This window comes from Fusarium sambucinum, chromosome I, assembly GCF_050947815.1.
Source record: "Fusarium sambucinum isolate potato_lamoka chromosome I, whole genome shotgun sequence".
NCBI lineage: Eukaryota > Fungi > Ascomycota > Sordariomycetes > Hypocreales > Nectriaceae > Fusarium > Fusarium sambucinum.
The window spans coordinates 3609900-3625081 of record NC_139294.1 but is presented as its reverse complement, the minus strand read 5'-3'; the positions used below and the strand labels follow the sequence as shown (position 1 = coordinate 3625081).

Here is a 15182-nt window from a genome sequence, read left to right as displayed (position 1 = left end):
GGTGCGAAGAGTAAGGCAGACTGGCACTGACTGACTGCTATCATATGTGCCGAGTTTCATCACAACTCAGCCACAAAGGATCGAATACCTATATCAAAGTTCAGGGATGGTTTTGAGTACCATCCTGGTGTTGCTCGAGGGGATAAGTATATGTACGTACACACAGATCACATCCCGGTTAGGGAGGAATAAGCTAAGCATTCTTATCAGGGGGTCACAATTTTGGCGAAAGTGTAATCATGTCCGACTCGGCCGATGAACTTCTATCGTCCGGCTCCGAAGGATAAGGACAGACAATCGTCGTGGATCTTCCACGGATTAAGACCTCCAGCCGAGATCGCCTCGCCCACCTTATTGGCCAAGACGTACAGTAACAAATCGCGGCTCTGAGCATGGTTCGATGCATAAAGACTACTGAGATGCTACTTGTTGGAGTGCACATCCTTACTTGACCGCATAGACTTAAACCCAACCCAGCTATTAGACTATCCGGATGGAGCAGGCCTAAACGATCCGGTCGGACAATAGAAAAGCGAGCGATCTTTTCGCTAGTTAGCTTTGTCCTGTTTTGCTTGGCGTTGACGAGTCCGCTTACTAGGAGTTCAGGCCATTCATACGGGTCGAGGAAATTAGCCTGCTACTCTACGCTTATGGTGTAAGATAATAACGGAGTTTGCCGTTTAGTCTAATATCCTTCAAACTAATTAGTCCACTTAAGTTCGCCGAGACAGCGTGTTAAAGGAAAGGCGTACCGTCTGGGCAGTCCTTATTCTCCCGTATGCATGTATTTTGCTTCAACCAGGTAACTGCGAATAAAGAAGAAAATGACATTTTACTGTGTGCAATTTCCAGTCCGTCGGAATCTCGGAATCTCCAGAACCTGGAAACCTCTATGCTGGTTCATTGTTTGTTGTCTGTGTACCTGCATCTGGCAAAGGAAGGGAAAACGCGGGAACAACTCCTATTATCGCTCGCTAACTCCGTGCAATTACCCTTATCGATGCTGGTCTACGCATAGTTATCCACCTCCACGTTTAGATTATATTATTCTGAATTGGACGTTAAATCCTGGTTCTCCCAGCCCTATCCAGAGTTGTTATGCCTTGCCATTGCTTGGGGTAACATTCTGCAACGGTTCATGTCTGATCTTGATCCTTCAAACATTCTTGCTTTGCCCTATCACTCATGGCACCTGCATCAGGGTTAATTCATTTTGCCAAAAAAAAGCAAATCAGTGAAATTCAGCCTAGGAAAACCGGGTTATAGCATGATAGCAACGCTCGATTTGTCAAGGATGGAGCGTTTCGAACGCGTTCTGTTGGCACGAAGCTCTGGACTAACCATAGGGAGTCATCCGAAAAGGGAAGGAAACATGACCTGATGAGTTTTGACTCTGAGTCTTTTGATCAAATATTGACGACGATCCGATCCACTGTGACACTTGGCGGTTGACCCATCGACGTGGTCACGCACGGTTTCGGTTGCTGCATCAGTCACCACAAGTGGAGGACCACGTCGATGCACACATTTGTACTGCAGAGTAAGACAAAAGAAACGATAAAGTAGTATTGGCATTGTCAATGTTGCAATAATAATGTCATTGGGGGCTGTGGCGTCGTAGATAATGTATATGGGTAGATAAATATTCCCGGAGTTTTCTGACGATAAAATTTCCAGTTGCTCTAGACATACTGAGTAATGATTTGTAATTTATGAATTTCTTAGAGCCTTGGAGATGCAAATATCGCTACTGTACTACATTGGAACTGTCCCGACTGTGAGGATACTGAGAAAACACCCTTACCCGCGGAAGAAAAGTACCTGATTGCTCCACTGTAATTTAGCCCTACCCAGTAGGTCCTGCTACTAACGGGAGGGACTGACTCTATCCGTATCAACTAACCTGAGAGCCAGTTACCTCGCCTATCCTATGTAGTTAAACAACCAAGTGGACGTTGAGAGAATAAAGGGTTGGTCGAGCCTTGCAGCCTTGTTACGATTCATTCCCAGTCTATTTCCCTTAATCGCATCCATCGTGGGCGTTGGTGCTGATGCTTATGTTTCCAGGCAGGGTACTGCAAGTTTAGACTCAACTCAGCTTGTGCCAGAAACTGAGTTGCGTGTTCCAGAAACCATGTGGCTGACACTTTACCCCCCGTTTCATGAGAAGATCCCATGCAATGCACATGTCAATGTCCATACCAATGCCAATGCCATGGTAATCCGACTGTATGCCGTGGGGGTGCACCAACGATGACATTCTCTCCTCTCATTCCATGGGGGTGGCTGTATCAAGCGAAGGAGACAATGAGAACCCACCCCACGCACGCAACAAAGGACAAGGGACAGGGGGCGCTTTTCATTTCCATGGGTCGCTTGTCCTGACTGAGACAAAGCCTGAGCCCTGCTGGGCGGATGATAGTGGTTGCGCCGGTCGGCCGTTGGGACCGACTCGATCCGAGCTGCCATTCGTCAACTGACGCCGGGGGGATGTTGCAAATCTTCCGTCTTTTCGTCCAAGTCTGTTTTCGGGGGCCCTTTTTTTCGGGGCCGAGGCGGGATCGGATACGGGCCTACGGTCTAATATCTCTACCGGTTCCTGAGAACCATGTCAACCAATGTGCACATCCATATCACTCTTTCCTCTGCGCCTCTCTGTAACTCAACTCGCTCATTTGCACGGTCAAGGTGCATTATCCTGTAAATAGAACAAATCGACATCAAAGTGGCAGTACTGATCCTACCGTCTTATATCACTCATTTGCAGCCCACATCTTTGCTATTTTTGCAGCGCGGCTGTGCTGCGAACCCAACCAGGTAAATCGTTGATTAGCTTACTAACTTCCCTGGAGCTAGTTAGACGTGGCAAGGATTGACTTGAGTGCCGCGACGATCATTTCTTTCCACTCGAATGGCTTGCCTTTCCCAGCAGTCTGGGGCATCCCCCTCGCTGGACCATCAGCCTGTTTCATACCAGTCCTCTCGTTCGATTCTTGCATGCTCAATTTGCCAAGCCAGTCTCCAAGTCTAGTCTTACTGTAGCATCAACCACGTAGTTAACTGCCAGAAAGAATACATACCATGGCCCAGCACGGAACAGGCTTGCAAGCCTTGACGCTAAAATGCTTTTCAACTGCTTACATGCCATCGTCCTATGCTCTAATTTAGCACGACTTAACCAGCACAACCTAACAAGTGCCCCCTAGCTGTCAGTTCGCCGAACCTCACAGTAACAGCCAAGCGCCCATTCGTCCGTGCCAAAATCTCAAATTCCATGACATAAGCTTTGCTGTAGACAAGCTTACATATTGCGAGCTCTTTCTATTGTACCGAAAAATAATTGTTACATGGAAGTGTAGAAAAAAGAAATACAACAAAACTCCATGCCAACCAACCTCTTGTAGGGTATTGGTGAAAAGAAGGAGCACCAGATTTTGCTCAAAACAAATTCCGCAACCAATATGCTCCAGAGGCAATCCAATGTTTGCATGTCCTTGCCTCAACAGACATCCATCCCAACATGCTTCGTGATGCGTACCATTTCTGGTCGCACTGCACCTGTCGTCAACAACAACAACAGCCATCCCATCTAGGTTTATTGTGAGATTGAACCCCAAGGCTAAAAATCATTCCGTGTATCCCCCAAAAGCCTTCTAGTCAGTGACCAAAAACATGTAACGCCGATCCGTCCAAGCACCGCTGCTGATGACTGCAGCCTTTAGTAAATAAATAAGCAACCAACGCCCAAGGTCGCTCAGTTTGAGGCTGAGTTTCCAATTTTTAAAGTAATGATAGCATCAGGCGTTCTCCCGATGGTTTTGTAAGCAGATGCCTCACGAGTTTCGTCGACCTTTACACTTGTCATGGAGGAGATGTCCGTTTCGTGCAGTAGTTCTTGTAAACTCGGCTCCGCAGTTAGGGCATGATGCTTTGGCGGCCTGTCCTGATTTCTCTCGCTGGTGGCGTAATAAGTTGCTGAACGTTGAAAATTGCCGCCCATTGCACCCATGTTCCCAGCATCGTGGCTTCGGTCGGCTTTGCACCACTCTCACATGTCCGTCTTGCGAGTTTGCGCTTCCGGGACCCATGACGGCTGGCAGCTGGTACATAAAATTAACGTCCTGGCCAACAGGTGCTGGCGGTGATCGAGCACTTTCTTGAGTTAGATACAATTATTAACATGTGAAGATCAGAAGCTTACCCATATTGATTTGATCCGGCATAAACAGATGCATAATCCACAGGCATATTGTAGTTTGGTTGTCTATCGCAGATTAGCATGGTCCGGGCGCCGCCCTATATATGCAGGGGTCTTACAAGCTTTGTGGGTAAGTGGTAGGGTATATTGGTGCTGAAGGAGGTTGCTGGTCTTCGAGGGTCGGGCTGTAAGACTGCAGGTATGTCGAACTGCTCATTGAGGTTGGAGTGTCGCTCATAAGGGTTACGGGTGCAGGGGCTGTGGTATAAGCCGGAATGCTCATTGTGGCCGTCGTACTGGGTAGTCCCATTACTGAAGATGAGGAGTCGGCATAGGAGTTGCTGTTGGCACGGCGCATTCTGTTTACAGTCCTCGAGTCTCGGCGTGCCCTGTCTGATTGTCGTTTTACTTCTCGTTGGTCCGTCGAAAGAGTGAATCGAGGGGGGCTCGATGTAACTGATCTTGACTGTGGGGAAACATGTCCCATTGAAGACAGTCCAGGGCTCAGCAAGCTACTTCCAGAGGCACTTGATTCGAGAGGACCTGCAAAGCTGCCAGTTAGTGATTTGTGAGTGAGATAAAGGTGAGTGTTACAAACCTGGCCATGTGAAAGCTGATCTTGGTCCCATTGTGAAAGCAGGATCAAACTGAATAGCAACAGTACTTAAGAGACAATGTTAGCGGCTGTCTTAGTGTCGGGGTATATAATGATAGTACCTCATACTGGCTGATCTTCCTGACGGACGACAATTTGATGTTAAATGTTGGTGGCTCTGGTGTGAATGGGAAACAGATGGCCTGGACCCCTCCTGCAGTTGGTCTGAATGGTTCCACGTTGAGTCAACACCGGTTGAAGCCAACGTAGGAAACTGAGAGTATGATTGAGAGGCAGGTGTGGGTAGATAAGAAGACTCGGCGCTTGACGTGTTGAGGTAGGGGGTGGGTGATGAGTAATGGTTTGGTGAGGAAACCGAAGGTTGGTGGGATAGCCCAAGTGTGTGAGTCTGTGGCGAGGTACTGATATTCGAGCCAAGTACAAACTCTCCGCTAACAGATACCTGACTACTGACAATAGATCTGGCGGGCGGTGAGCTCAGGTTGTCACAGTTTCCTTCTGTTGAGGTCGAGTCCATCTTGACTGAGGATGGAGGGGACGGGGGAAGGTAAAGAAACTCGGATTGAGACATACGGAAAAGCGAGAAGCTATGAAGCCGATGATAAAGGATTTGGGTGTTGTTGGTGTGAGGCGCCGATGCGATTAATAAGTGTGATCTGGGCAAGGGATCGGGGATTATAAGAATGCCTTGTGTAGTTGTTTAGGATCAAGAAAGTGTCGAAGCTTGGTTTGGAATGTTGATCTATCTATGGACCTCTGAGCCCCAAACACGACCAGGGACAGGATGCCGACTTATATGAAGAAGGCAGTACACTATCCTTCCGTTGAACGTGCATGACGAAGTGAAGGAACTGACAGAGAACCCTCCTTGAAGACTGGAGTGACATGGAGCCATGGGTACAGGGCAGTACATGACCAGGGTCTGAATTGCAGTGCTATGGAGCGTGCTGCGTGGAGCGTACGCTGAGCAATAAGGAAACATGCTGTTGGCAAGGATAACAAATGATTGCGGGAGTGGCACCATGGGAAGAAGAGTGATGGGGGAAAGAGCAAAGCTTGGAGTATGAAGGACTGGGGGGGCGTGTTGGAAATGAGAGATCCGTTAACTTAGTAGGTAAGTGAGCCATCGTCTAAGGGACCTATGGTGGTCACGGCGTTGGTATGGGGCGTAGCGGGGAAAGAAAAAGGAAGCACCCATTGATAGGCTCTTTTGGAGTTGACCAGCAGTGTGTTTAGAACCCATGTCGATTGCCCTACCAGGCCATCGAGGTACCCATACGACGGCTAGCTGACATGGGGGCATGAGTGGGAAAGAGCGCGCGCACCTAACCCACCTTGAAGGCTCCATCCACATGGGTGGGTTCTTTCTTCGTCCAAGTCAAGTGGGTCCATGGATTAATCACTCCCTACTTGTAACCCAAGCCCCAGGGTATCAGAAAAATTGACCGCTGGAAGCCTAAGAGACGAAATTAGTAGGTCACTTTATGACCCTTAGGCCATAGTTCTTGGACTACTTATTTTTATACCCCAAGACTTAGGAAGCCATTTTTTCTGCTGCCCAGTAGCCAAGTGAAAGAGAGGACCGGCATTATGAGATGACAACCGACAAGTTTTGAGATTGGGCCAGAGCAGGAGCCGCACCTGGCGGGTATTTAGGAATAATTCCTGACCATACCAGTTTTGTCGAGCGATGAAAGGGTAGAGAGGCGCGACGCGATCCAGGGTACGTCAGAATCGTCAGTGACTTGTTCTGCTTCTGGCTGTTCTGGAGAGAGGATTGATTGTTTTGCCTATCTGACTGCACATTAACCTAACGATCGCCTATACTCGCGTATGCGTCTCGTGGTCCCAAGACCGAGACATGGATATCATTGGCATTTGCCGCTGTTCTTTTATCCCAAGTATTGTGTATACTGTGTCATGTCAACATGTGTATCGCGTATATCTGGACACTACGTTTTGCACGCAGTGAAAAGCAAAGATACGCAAGCCATGTGTGTTATGCTTTGCAGACGGCAGTTGACTGACGTCTACGGGTTAACGGTTATCGAACGTTTCCTTGAAAGCAGAGATGCATGTATGTACAGAGGCAACAAAAAAAAGGCGGGAAGAATCCTGAGGAAGCCGTGGGATTCAGATCCTTGCGCTTCGCTTCTCTGTCCATGTTGGAGTGAATGGTCAATATAGACGAGAAGGAGCCATCTCCTTGGCTGTGCGGAAAACGCAACTTGTTATCCGTTCCCTTCTGAGGCCCATTCCAGTAATATAAGCAGTTTCGACCCAATTGATTGAGCAGAAAAGAGCGGGATCCAATTCTGCTCCCGCTTCGCCAAGAAGAATAGCACGTACAGGACCCAGGCACATTGTAGGGGCCACGCAGTCTCATCGACTCTGAATCTCAACCTACATCATCAATTCCAAGTTAGACTGGTTATGGAAATAACGCGGCCATGACATGTCCCGAGAGAGTTTGGCTGGCCTGTCTACTGCCAAGAATGGTTCGTCGTGTGAGTTCTGGGTGTCTCGGCAGGCCATTCAAAACTTAAGCGATAAGATAGGTAAACGGCCCTGTGAGCACAATAAATGGCGGGTCGATAAAGAATCCAGGGCCAAGGTCGCGGGCTCACGATGGGAAAGAGCGGTCCACGAGCGATCCAAGGGTCAGTAAAAAAGGACAAGACAATAGTAGTATAGAGGGGATAGGGGAGGGTGGTTGGGAGCACCCCCATCCAGTGTGACCGTACAGATACAGTAGAGTAGCAGTAACAGTACTGTAAGTTACAGCGCAGGTAATGAGCGTAATGCCCTGATGTACCCATCGACCGGGGGCTCGTTCAAAGACGCGCCCGCTAATTAGGTATGCCGTTGAATCGAATGCCGTGCTGTGTGGTGGAATTTGTCGGGATGACTCGCGGAGTCCAGTGCCGTGGACATGTTGGTTGCAAAAGCAGCCATTTCGAGTCTCTGATCTAGAAGCAGGTGCATGTCAAATCGTAAACGCCTTCCGCTTTTGGCGCCTAGTAGGATGGGTTTGTCTGCACAAGCGATGCGGGAGGAACACCCTAAGTCGGGTAGGGGTACTCTGTAAGGTGCTGCTGTATTAGGTTGGGCTGGGTTGGGTTGTTGACCGTAGGGCAGGTGCAACTGACGGATATCTATTCCATGATTAGACGCCATTGACAACCCAGCTGATGTTGCGCTAGAAGGATGAACGATCCATGCCTCCATGTCGCCTGTTCCCTAATTCCCCTAATTCCCCGCTGCCGCGCAATTGAATGGCGACAGGCTCTAGGCCCTCTATCATTCCTTCCCTTCCCTTTTCTTCCCTGCCAGTGGGCGGCCGACTCTTGGCTTCTAACGTTAATCCAATATCAGCCGGGATACGTTACAGCCTTAACCCGGCAGTTTTACCACCTGCTTACTGTACTTTACCCTTCAGGGCTTTGGTTGACTCTGTCCGTGTTTATCATCGTCGCTTTCACTCTTACAACTGGGTCCCCCGCTCTCAAAGATACCTACAAAATGTAACACAACAACAGCCCAGGATCGTCAACGCGGATGAGTATCATTATCACGCACAGCATAGCCCCATGATCGCTTCGACTTCCTCGTCCTTTTCTTGAGAGGGGTCCCTGGCTTGCCAGCCTGCTACCTACCTGCTTACTATACACGTTCGCCCCCATTGGCACCTTGTCATCCAATTATCTACTCTCGACACATGCCTGCCGTGCACACATATCGTGGCAGTACGTACATAGGTACCTACAATGCCGTACAGGCAGGCCGCAGGTGACAGAAATAGGCTCATGCAAGCAACCACAGGGCTGCCATATGTTGTTATAAGCGCGAAAGTCTATAAATCAGACTTCCGTATCGGGTAATCACCGGGATTCTGTATACCCTCCATTCCATCTTTCTGACTCTCAGCTCAGTGTGAGGTCACTTTTGCGCAGTGATGAAACTCACCTCGTCGTAATTCTTTCTCCCATCGTCAACCTAAGACAGCATCACTGAGAGACCTTGATTTGGGCTCTCGGCCAGTTTTGATTTGCAGATCAACGACTATTGCGAGCTTAATATGGCCATGGACCAGAACACAGATCCAAAATGGCGGACTCGAGCATGCATCGGACCGATGCACCATGACAGCCCTGAGCGGGTGCAACGCTGAATTGGTAGCTCCACCTGTATCCTGACAGCAGATGGTGACTTGGACTCTTCAGGCTTGGCACACAGCTGCTCGTATAGGAGTTTTTCTGATTGGCTGAGACTCTGGAAGCGTCTAATCAACCCAATCGCCGATGTTACATCGATGACAGGCGCGCAAAGACTTGCCAACGGGAGGCGGAGCGGGGATCGTCCTGGCCCCAAGGGCGCAGTGGAACAAAAGGACATTGACGTGGATCAACAGCCTTAGCGTTTGGCCCCCGACTGTTTGGACCCAATCGGAAGAAATCACTTGAACCACAGCTTTACCCAAAGAAACACTAGGTGTGACTGTCTTCTAGGTCTATGCTGGCTGGCAAACCTCATCACGTTGCTCGTGGTTTGCAGGTTTTCGCTCACTTTTAGCCCCCAAGCGATAATATGGCTCAAGCATCATCGAATCGAACTTGGCAGAGCTCGAGCAGTTGGTCAATCACTCAAATCCATCTCGGCCTCACAGACTCAGCAACAGCGGTTGGTTTCTTGGTGATGTTGTTTATCCTCGCTTGAAACGTTGCACAGCCTCTTATGATTGAACTCGCTTGCTTTGAGACGTCGCAAAAATAGCTATAGAAATGGATCCCTGCATGGTAGCTCACTCACTCATGTCAAATCTTACATGCTCATATTGTACTTGTTCACCGTCACTATTACCGAGAATGACACGCTTGAGAAATTGACATGCGGGCCTCTGTTGATATCACGATTCAGAATGCAAGTCCAGATGGTGACCAAAGTGGGATGAGCCAACAAACATCGCAATTTTCCCCCTTCACTGGTAAGAACTTTGTGTCAGCTTGAGTCACTTTGTCGGTCGACTTTTGAAGTTTTTGAAATAAGTTAGCAATGTGTAGGATCATTCTTGGATCATTAACCCAACTGTTTATCTTGCCTCTGCGACATTTTCCCCCGCAAGCACCCAGCCAGTGGAGAAACATTGCGTCCAAGACATCATCACTTGGTACGGGATGTTAGCTCGACTCATGGATTTGCATTTCTGTTACTTTTAATAACGTATAATTTATCGGTATCAGACACACATACGTATACAAACAACCATGAGTTGTTGATTCATGCCAAGCTTCACCAAGTTAGGGGTAACGCTACTAGTTAGAGACAGCTCAGCCCGTTTTGTATGCAAGAGCGTGGCACGTTGAGCATCTATCAACCGGCCCAGAATTGCTTCTTGCAATGAGCCTAATAACTTGCAAAAAACGTAGTCAAACATTGCCAACAAGAACTAGTCTCAGAACTGCTGTGTCTGGTCTGAAGCTTGGTAGCTGTCCAGTACTGTTGACAGAACTAACAACTTACGCGCGCGGCATCCCCACCCTCCCCTTCCCTTCCCTTCCCTTCCCTTCCCTTCCCTTCCCTTCCCTTCGTTTTGACACAAGCCCAAAAGCTAAGACATCGACTCAAAGAGCCGTCAAACTAAAAGCACGAGCACACAATTTGAAGACGCCACGCATGTTTCAGACAGGCCACGGTTCCGTGACTCTATGGAAATTCCCCGGAAACAGCCCTAGGGAATGATCAGCGAAACGGCTGCGATCCCTTACAGCACTAGATCACACCGCGATGTCCTCCGGTCGAAACATGTTGTCGTATTCATCTCCTAACTGGACTGGGCGTTGACGCGGGCCAAAATGGGTGTTCAGTTGACCCGAAGCTACTACTGCAGCTTGTATAATCGGCGTAGATTGATTTATTTCGCTGCCTAGAGAGACGATCGATTCCCTTTCGGTATCAAAAGGCTTGTGCATGATGTCCGAGTCCGAGGGTGTGCGTAAGGACCAACATCACAGGGCAAGGCAGAATTGAACTTGAACTTGGATCTTGGAAACTGTGGTGCCTTGATATCTCAAATGCCTGGGGAGATCACGGTTTCTCCATAACGCCGTGATTATCCCGATTCGCTGATGGAGTGTTGTCTTGAGCGTTACAAGTTTCATCGGCCAATCCTCCAATACCAAGCAATGACGAAATGAAGCTATAGTCGATTGAAGCCAGAAGCAAGGGCGCCTTTCATCTGGCCTGACTCGGCGAGTTCCATGCAACAAACATCATGACAGGCTGTACATGCCATATTAGTTAAGCTACCTGGTCTCGGCAGTAAAGGCTCGAGACGCATGCTGGCCATATGTCGAAGATCAGCTAGCTCCCATTAGCAGTTGACGTTCACCTCTACTGTCAAGGCAAACCCGCAATCCCCTCCCGATCATTTCGAGAACAAGGGTCCTGGTCTGGTTTCACGGCCGCTGTGTCCATTTACCACGCTATCATATCGGTACAGTACATCAAGATACTTACAAGCTTAGCCTTAACGGCTACTCCGGCGCCGTGGAAACCTTAGCACGCACTAGACTAGAGAATATTCGAAGAAGTCGGATTGGTAACAAACTCATCTTTGACGTTTAATCTGGTCTCTTCAACGTTGACCTGAGTCGTCGTGGTGTAAGTGCCGGGATGGTCGTCTCTGTGAGTCGTCTACAAGGACAACCCGACGGTACGGGTATTCATGTTGCTGATCACTTAGCATCCTGGTCATAACCGACTCGGTCCCGAGCTGGCTGGGCAGAGCTTAATCCCTGAGCCTAATAACATGGCCCCAACCCCCAAACTGTGATATGTTATTGTTTCCTTGCATCGTATGAGTCGCGAGGCAGTGTTGGTTAATGAAACACTTAATGTGTGAATTCTCTTTCGCACTATCAGAAAAGAAAAGAAGAATAAGGTACGTATTGTGAACAGTTGTTGCCAAGAGCACTGACACCAATTCGTTTTCGTGCATGTAAGCGAAATATGTCGAGCTCTTAGCCTGTCCGGGACTTTGGTAGGACGTCGTTCTTGTCCACGCCTTACGTACAACGCATTTTATTGTTCTCAAGTCTATGTGTCTAGTACGAATGCCGGGTCTCCATAACATGGCTTGAGGCTGGGTATATTCTGAGTTATCGATCCAGTCTACAAGGTCTGGTTACACGTGTTATCGACCTCCACCGGAGGAACACTTTGATAACGCTCAAACGGTCAGTGTGCAAAACCTGGAATGTCCCTACCTGTTGACACTGCAACTGGTAGCCCTGACTAGTGTCAATCTAATGCCAGGGCAACTTGTACAAAGAAACATGGTCCGGCTCCTCTAGGATCGAATCCATGCGTCGAAGCAATCTTGAGATCTTGGCGGATATTTGCGGCAGTCGTTTTGTTATCATGACGACCATAGCGTTGTTCCTGTCGATCTACACTTGAACTTTTGAAACTGGTGATGGGACGAAGAGAGCAAAGCCGTGTTTAAGGGGCAAGACGGAGCTTAAAATGATCCATCAAATTTGATTCATGGTGAGTGCATGAACCGTAAGGAGCTTGGGTCTCAAACTCTAGATGAAAGGTCTACTATACTGTCAATCTGTCATAGAAAATTCCGATCGATCAACATCAAGAGTTCACATTCTCCCATGGTGTTGGATCTTCATTTTGCCACTGAATCCAACAAGGTGATGCGCATACAAGAATGTTGATAGCTGTCTGATGCCATTGTGGCAAGCCGCTAGCTCAACGATGACGGCAAAGGAGTCTCGGTATTCGTTCCGGACCTGCCCGTCACTACTCTAGTGTTCCTTTGCCGTCTTAGGCCCCTATTTCTGTCTCTTTATCCATATCCGCGGTACTGTGCAGTGCGAATGGTGAGGGGTGGACCGAGGGGAACCACCAACATGAATCCTTCGTGCGTTTCTTGCTTCTAGTGGCCGCATCTTTGTTTTTTTCCCACGTGCGCTATATTAGGTCTCGACTCTCAACGGCGTCTTGCTTGAGGAGTCAAAGTGGGCAACTCCTATGGTGAGGCCATGCAGTATCCCGGTGAGTTAGATGCAGACTCAAGGGGAGAAGGAGGGGGGCCAAGAGTTGAAGACTTTAACCTGTCTACTGGTGCTAATCTTTTCGCGAATTCGTGTGGCCCCCTCGGCGGTTAACTCATCGAACCAGAGTTGGTTCTTCTAAGCAGGGGCAGAGCTGTTTATTACGGGGGTGGCTGTGAGCTTGCTCCTTTCCACAAGATGATGGGGTGGTGCCTTCTGGGGGCCTATGCCTCTTCGAGGCTGTGTACGGTATCAGGATCATTGCGAAGGATCAGGATCAGACGGATGATTCCGCTCACAGTCACGTCAAGTAAGCGGAGATTTTGGTACTTGAATTATTTCTACTTGATACGCCTAAATTGGTCAAATATCGGCAAGTTTTTGGTTGGTAAGGCTGTATTATGCTCCCTCATCGGTCAAATGTTTATGACAGTAACCGAAGTTCAGATGAGCTTGAAACGATCTCTTCAGCTGATCCAAGCTGTATATACGTACTTACCTTAGTTGTTTCACAAGTAGTAAGGCCGCAGTCCATTTTGCGTACATGCATTGAATGCGGTGATATTTCTCATGTCTCATCTCAACTCATGAATCAAGCAATTAATCGGATAGCATACAAGCAACACAAGATAACTCGTTCTCCATCTTAACACCCCGCATCCTGGCTAGAGCTTTTCCGAGCAGACTCGATAAGATGGGTCTTGCAGATGAGATTTTGATACGTTATCCAGAGTTCGCGTGGTGTTTATATCAGGTATAGGGTAGCTTGATTTCAACAGTTGGGATTACTATGATCGATTGAATATACATGTTTTTTTTTTTCTTTTCTTTTTTTCCTTCTTTATCTTCCTATGTCTTGGATACTTTACTTCTAATGTACCGAATTTATGTTCTAGATAATGAATCGTGTCGAAGTGCAGCCTTTAGATGTTGATTTCAGTCACGACTCTTTTTCTTTTTCGTCCTCTAAACCATAAGCTTGGTCCAAGTATACATGACGAGAACCAAACATCGGCAATAGAAAATACTCACTCACCGACACAAAGACATAGACGGTACAAGCACAAACTCGTGATCATGAGTAAAAAGTTCAACTATTATTCTCTGGTAGTACAATTCGCATCGTCATTTCCAGTCACGAGGTCATGATATCAAACACTACCTACCTAAGTACCTAGGTAGATCACCAAAGCCATGACCCCTTATGTAATCCAATAAGAGCCTGGCACGAGATCTGGGTCATCCGTAGCCTAAGAACCAACCACCTGTCGTCATTGCATTCACCTACGATATGGACAACAATAAGCCCGTTAATCAATAACTCCCCGCCGACGCGTGAAAAAAGAAGAAGAGGGAAAGCGACTCATTCATACACGGAAAAACCAAATCTGTCCTCTATTCTTTATTTCACGGAGAACACAGTTTCTTTACTCGATCAGAAGAGAACAGAACACTCGGACGAAGCTGGTTGGGCTATTTGCGACGTTAAATCTGTACAGTGGTCGCCAGGCAGCGACCGCTTCTGTCATTACTTAAACAAGAAGAAGCGAGAATACGACGTCGAACCGAAGGGGGAGAAAAAAAAAAAGACAGAAACGACCACGAGCAAATAACTTGATTCATCTCGTTACATACCAGACAAAGCATACCTTCTACCTATTCTCACTCATAACTGCCGCCGCGCGAAAACCCAGCAACTACCCCCCCTTGTCAATAACGACCCCGCGATACATCATCAACCATGTCAGCCTTCATCGTCAAGCTCTGGGAAGACATCTTCACCCCGGGCCCAACACCTACAATCCTCAAGGCCGCCAACGCCTCCTTCGCCGCCCTGCAAACCGTCCTCTTCTGCCTCCTACTGGCTACATACAACATTCACTGCGTTATCCTCTCCATCCTATGCGGCGGTCTGTGGTGGAGCGTGAACTGGTTCGCTGCAGAGCTGGCCATCGCCCAGCGCGAGCAACGCGAAAAGGAGGAGAAGGAGAAGCAGGAGCAGCTGGCCAAGGAAGCCTCGGGAAATGATGACAACGACGACACTGAAACAGAAGTCGAAACGCCGGCCCCGAATAAGGCACCTCCCGTGGTTTCTGACGTCGCTGCTGCTGGACTCGAGCCCATCGAGTCAAAGGGTGAGGTGAAGCAGCGTGGTGGTACGGCAGGGACACAATCGAGCGTTAGCACTGAGGATGAGTGGGAGAAGGTCTCTGAGGCCGAGAACGAGAAGGACAAATAGAAGAGAGTGCACGAACTCGTTAAAGTACACGGTGATATCCATTCACGACTCTATTGCGATAGT

General features: G+C 48.4%; 2 protein-coding genes across 2 annotated transcripts; one reads left to right on the top strand and one right to left on the bottom strand.

Annotated features, from left to right (window-relative positions):
• Positions 1 to 3833: 3833 nt before the first annotated feature.
• On the bottom strand, positions 3834 to 5385 carry FSST1_003901 (uncharacterized protein; the record flags this gene model as incomplete). Its single annotated transcript, XM_083230023.1, has 5 exons — positions 3834 to 4152; positions 4202 to 4264; positions 4318 to 4741; positions 4797 to 4861; positions 4916 to 5385. 5 exons carry the CDS (start codon positions 5383 to 5385, stop codon positions 3834 to 3836), a joined length of 1341 nt encoding a protein of 446 aa, XP_083087331.1.
• A 9236-nt stretch (positions 5386 to 14621) lies between these two features.
• On the top strand, positions 14622 to 15119 carry FSST1_003900 (ER protein Pkr1-domain-containing protein; the record flags this gene model as incomplete). The annotated part of the gene is made up of 1 exon (XM_083230021.1): positions 14622 to 15119. One exon carries the CDS (start codon positions 14622 to 14624, stop codon positions 15117 to 15119), a length of 498 nt encoding a protein of 165 aa, XP_083087330.1.
• Positions 15120 to 15182: the final 63 nt, after the last annotated feature.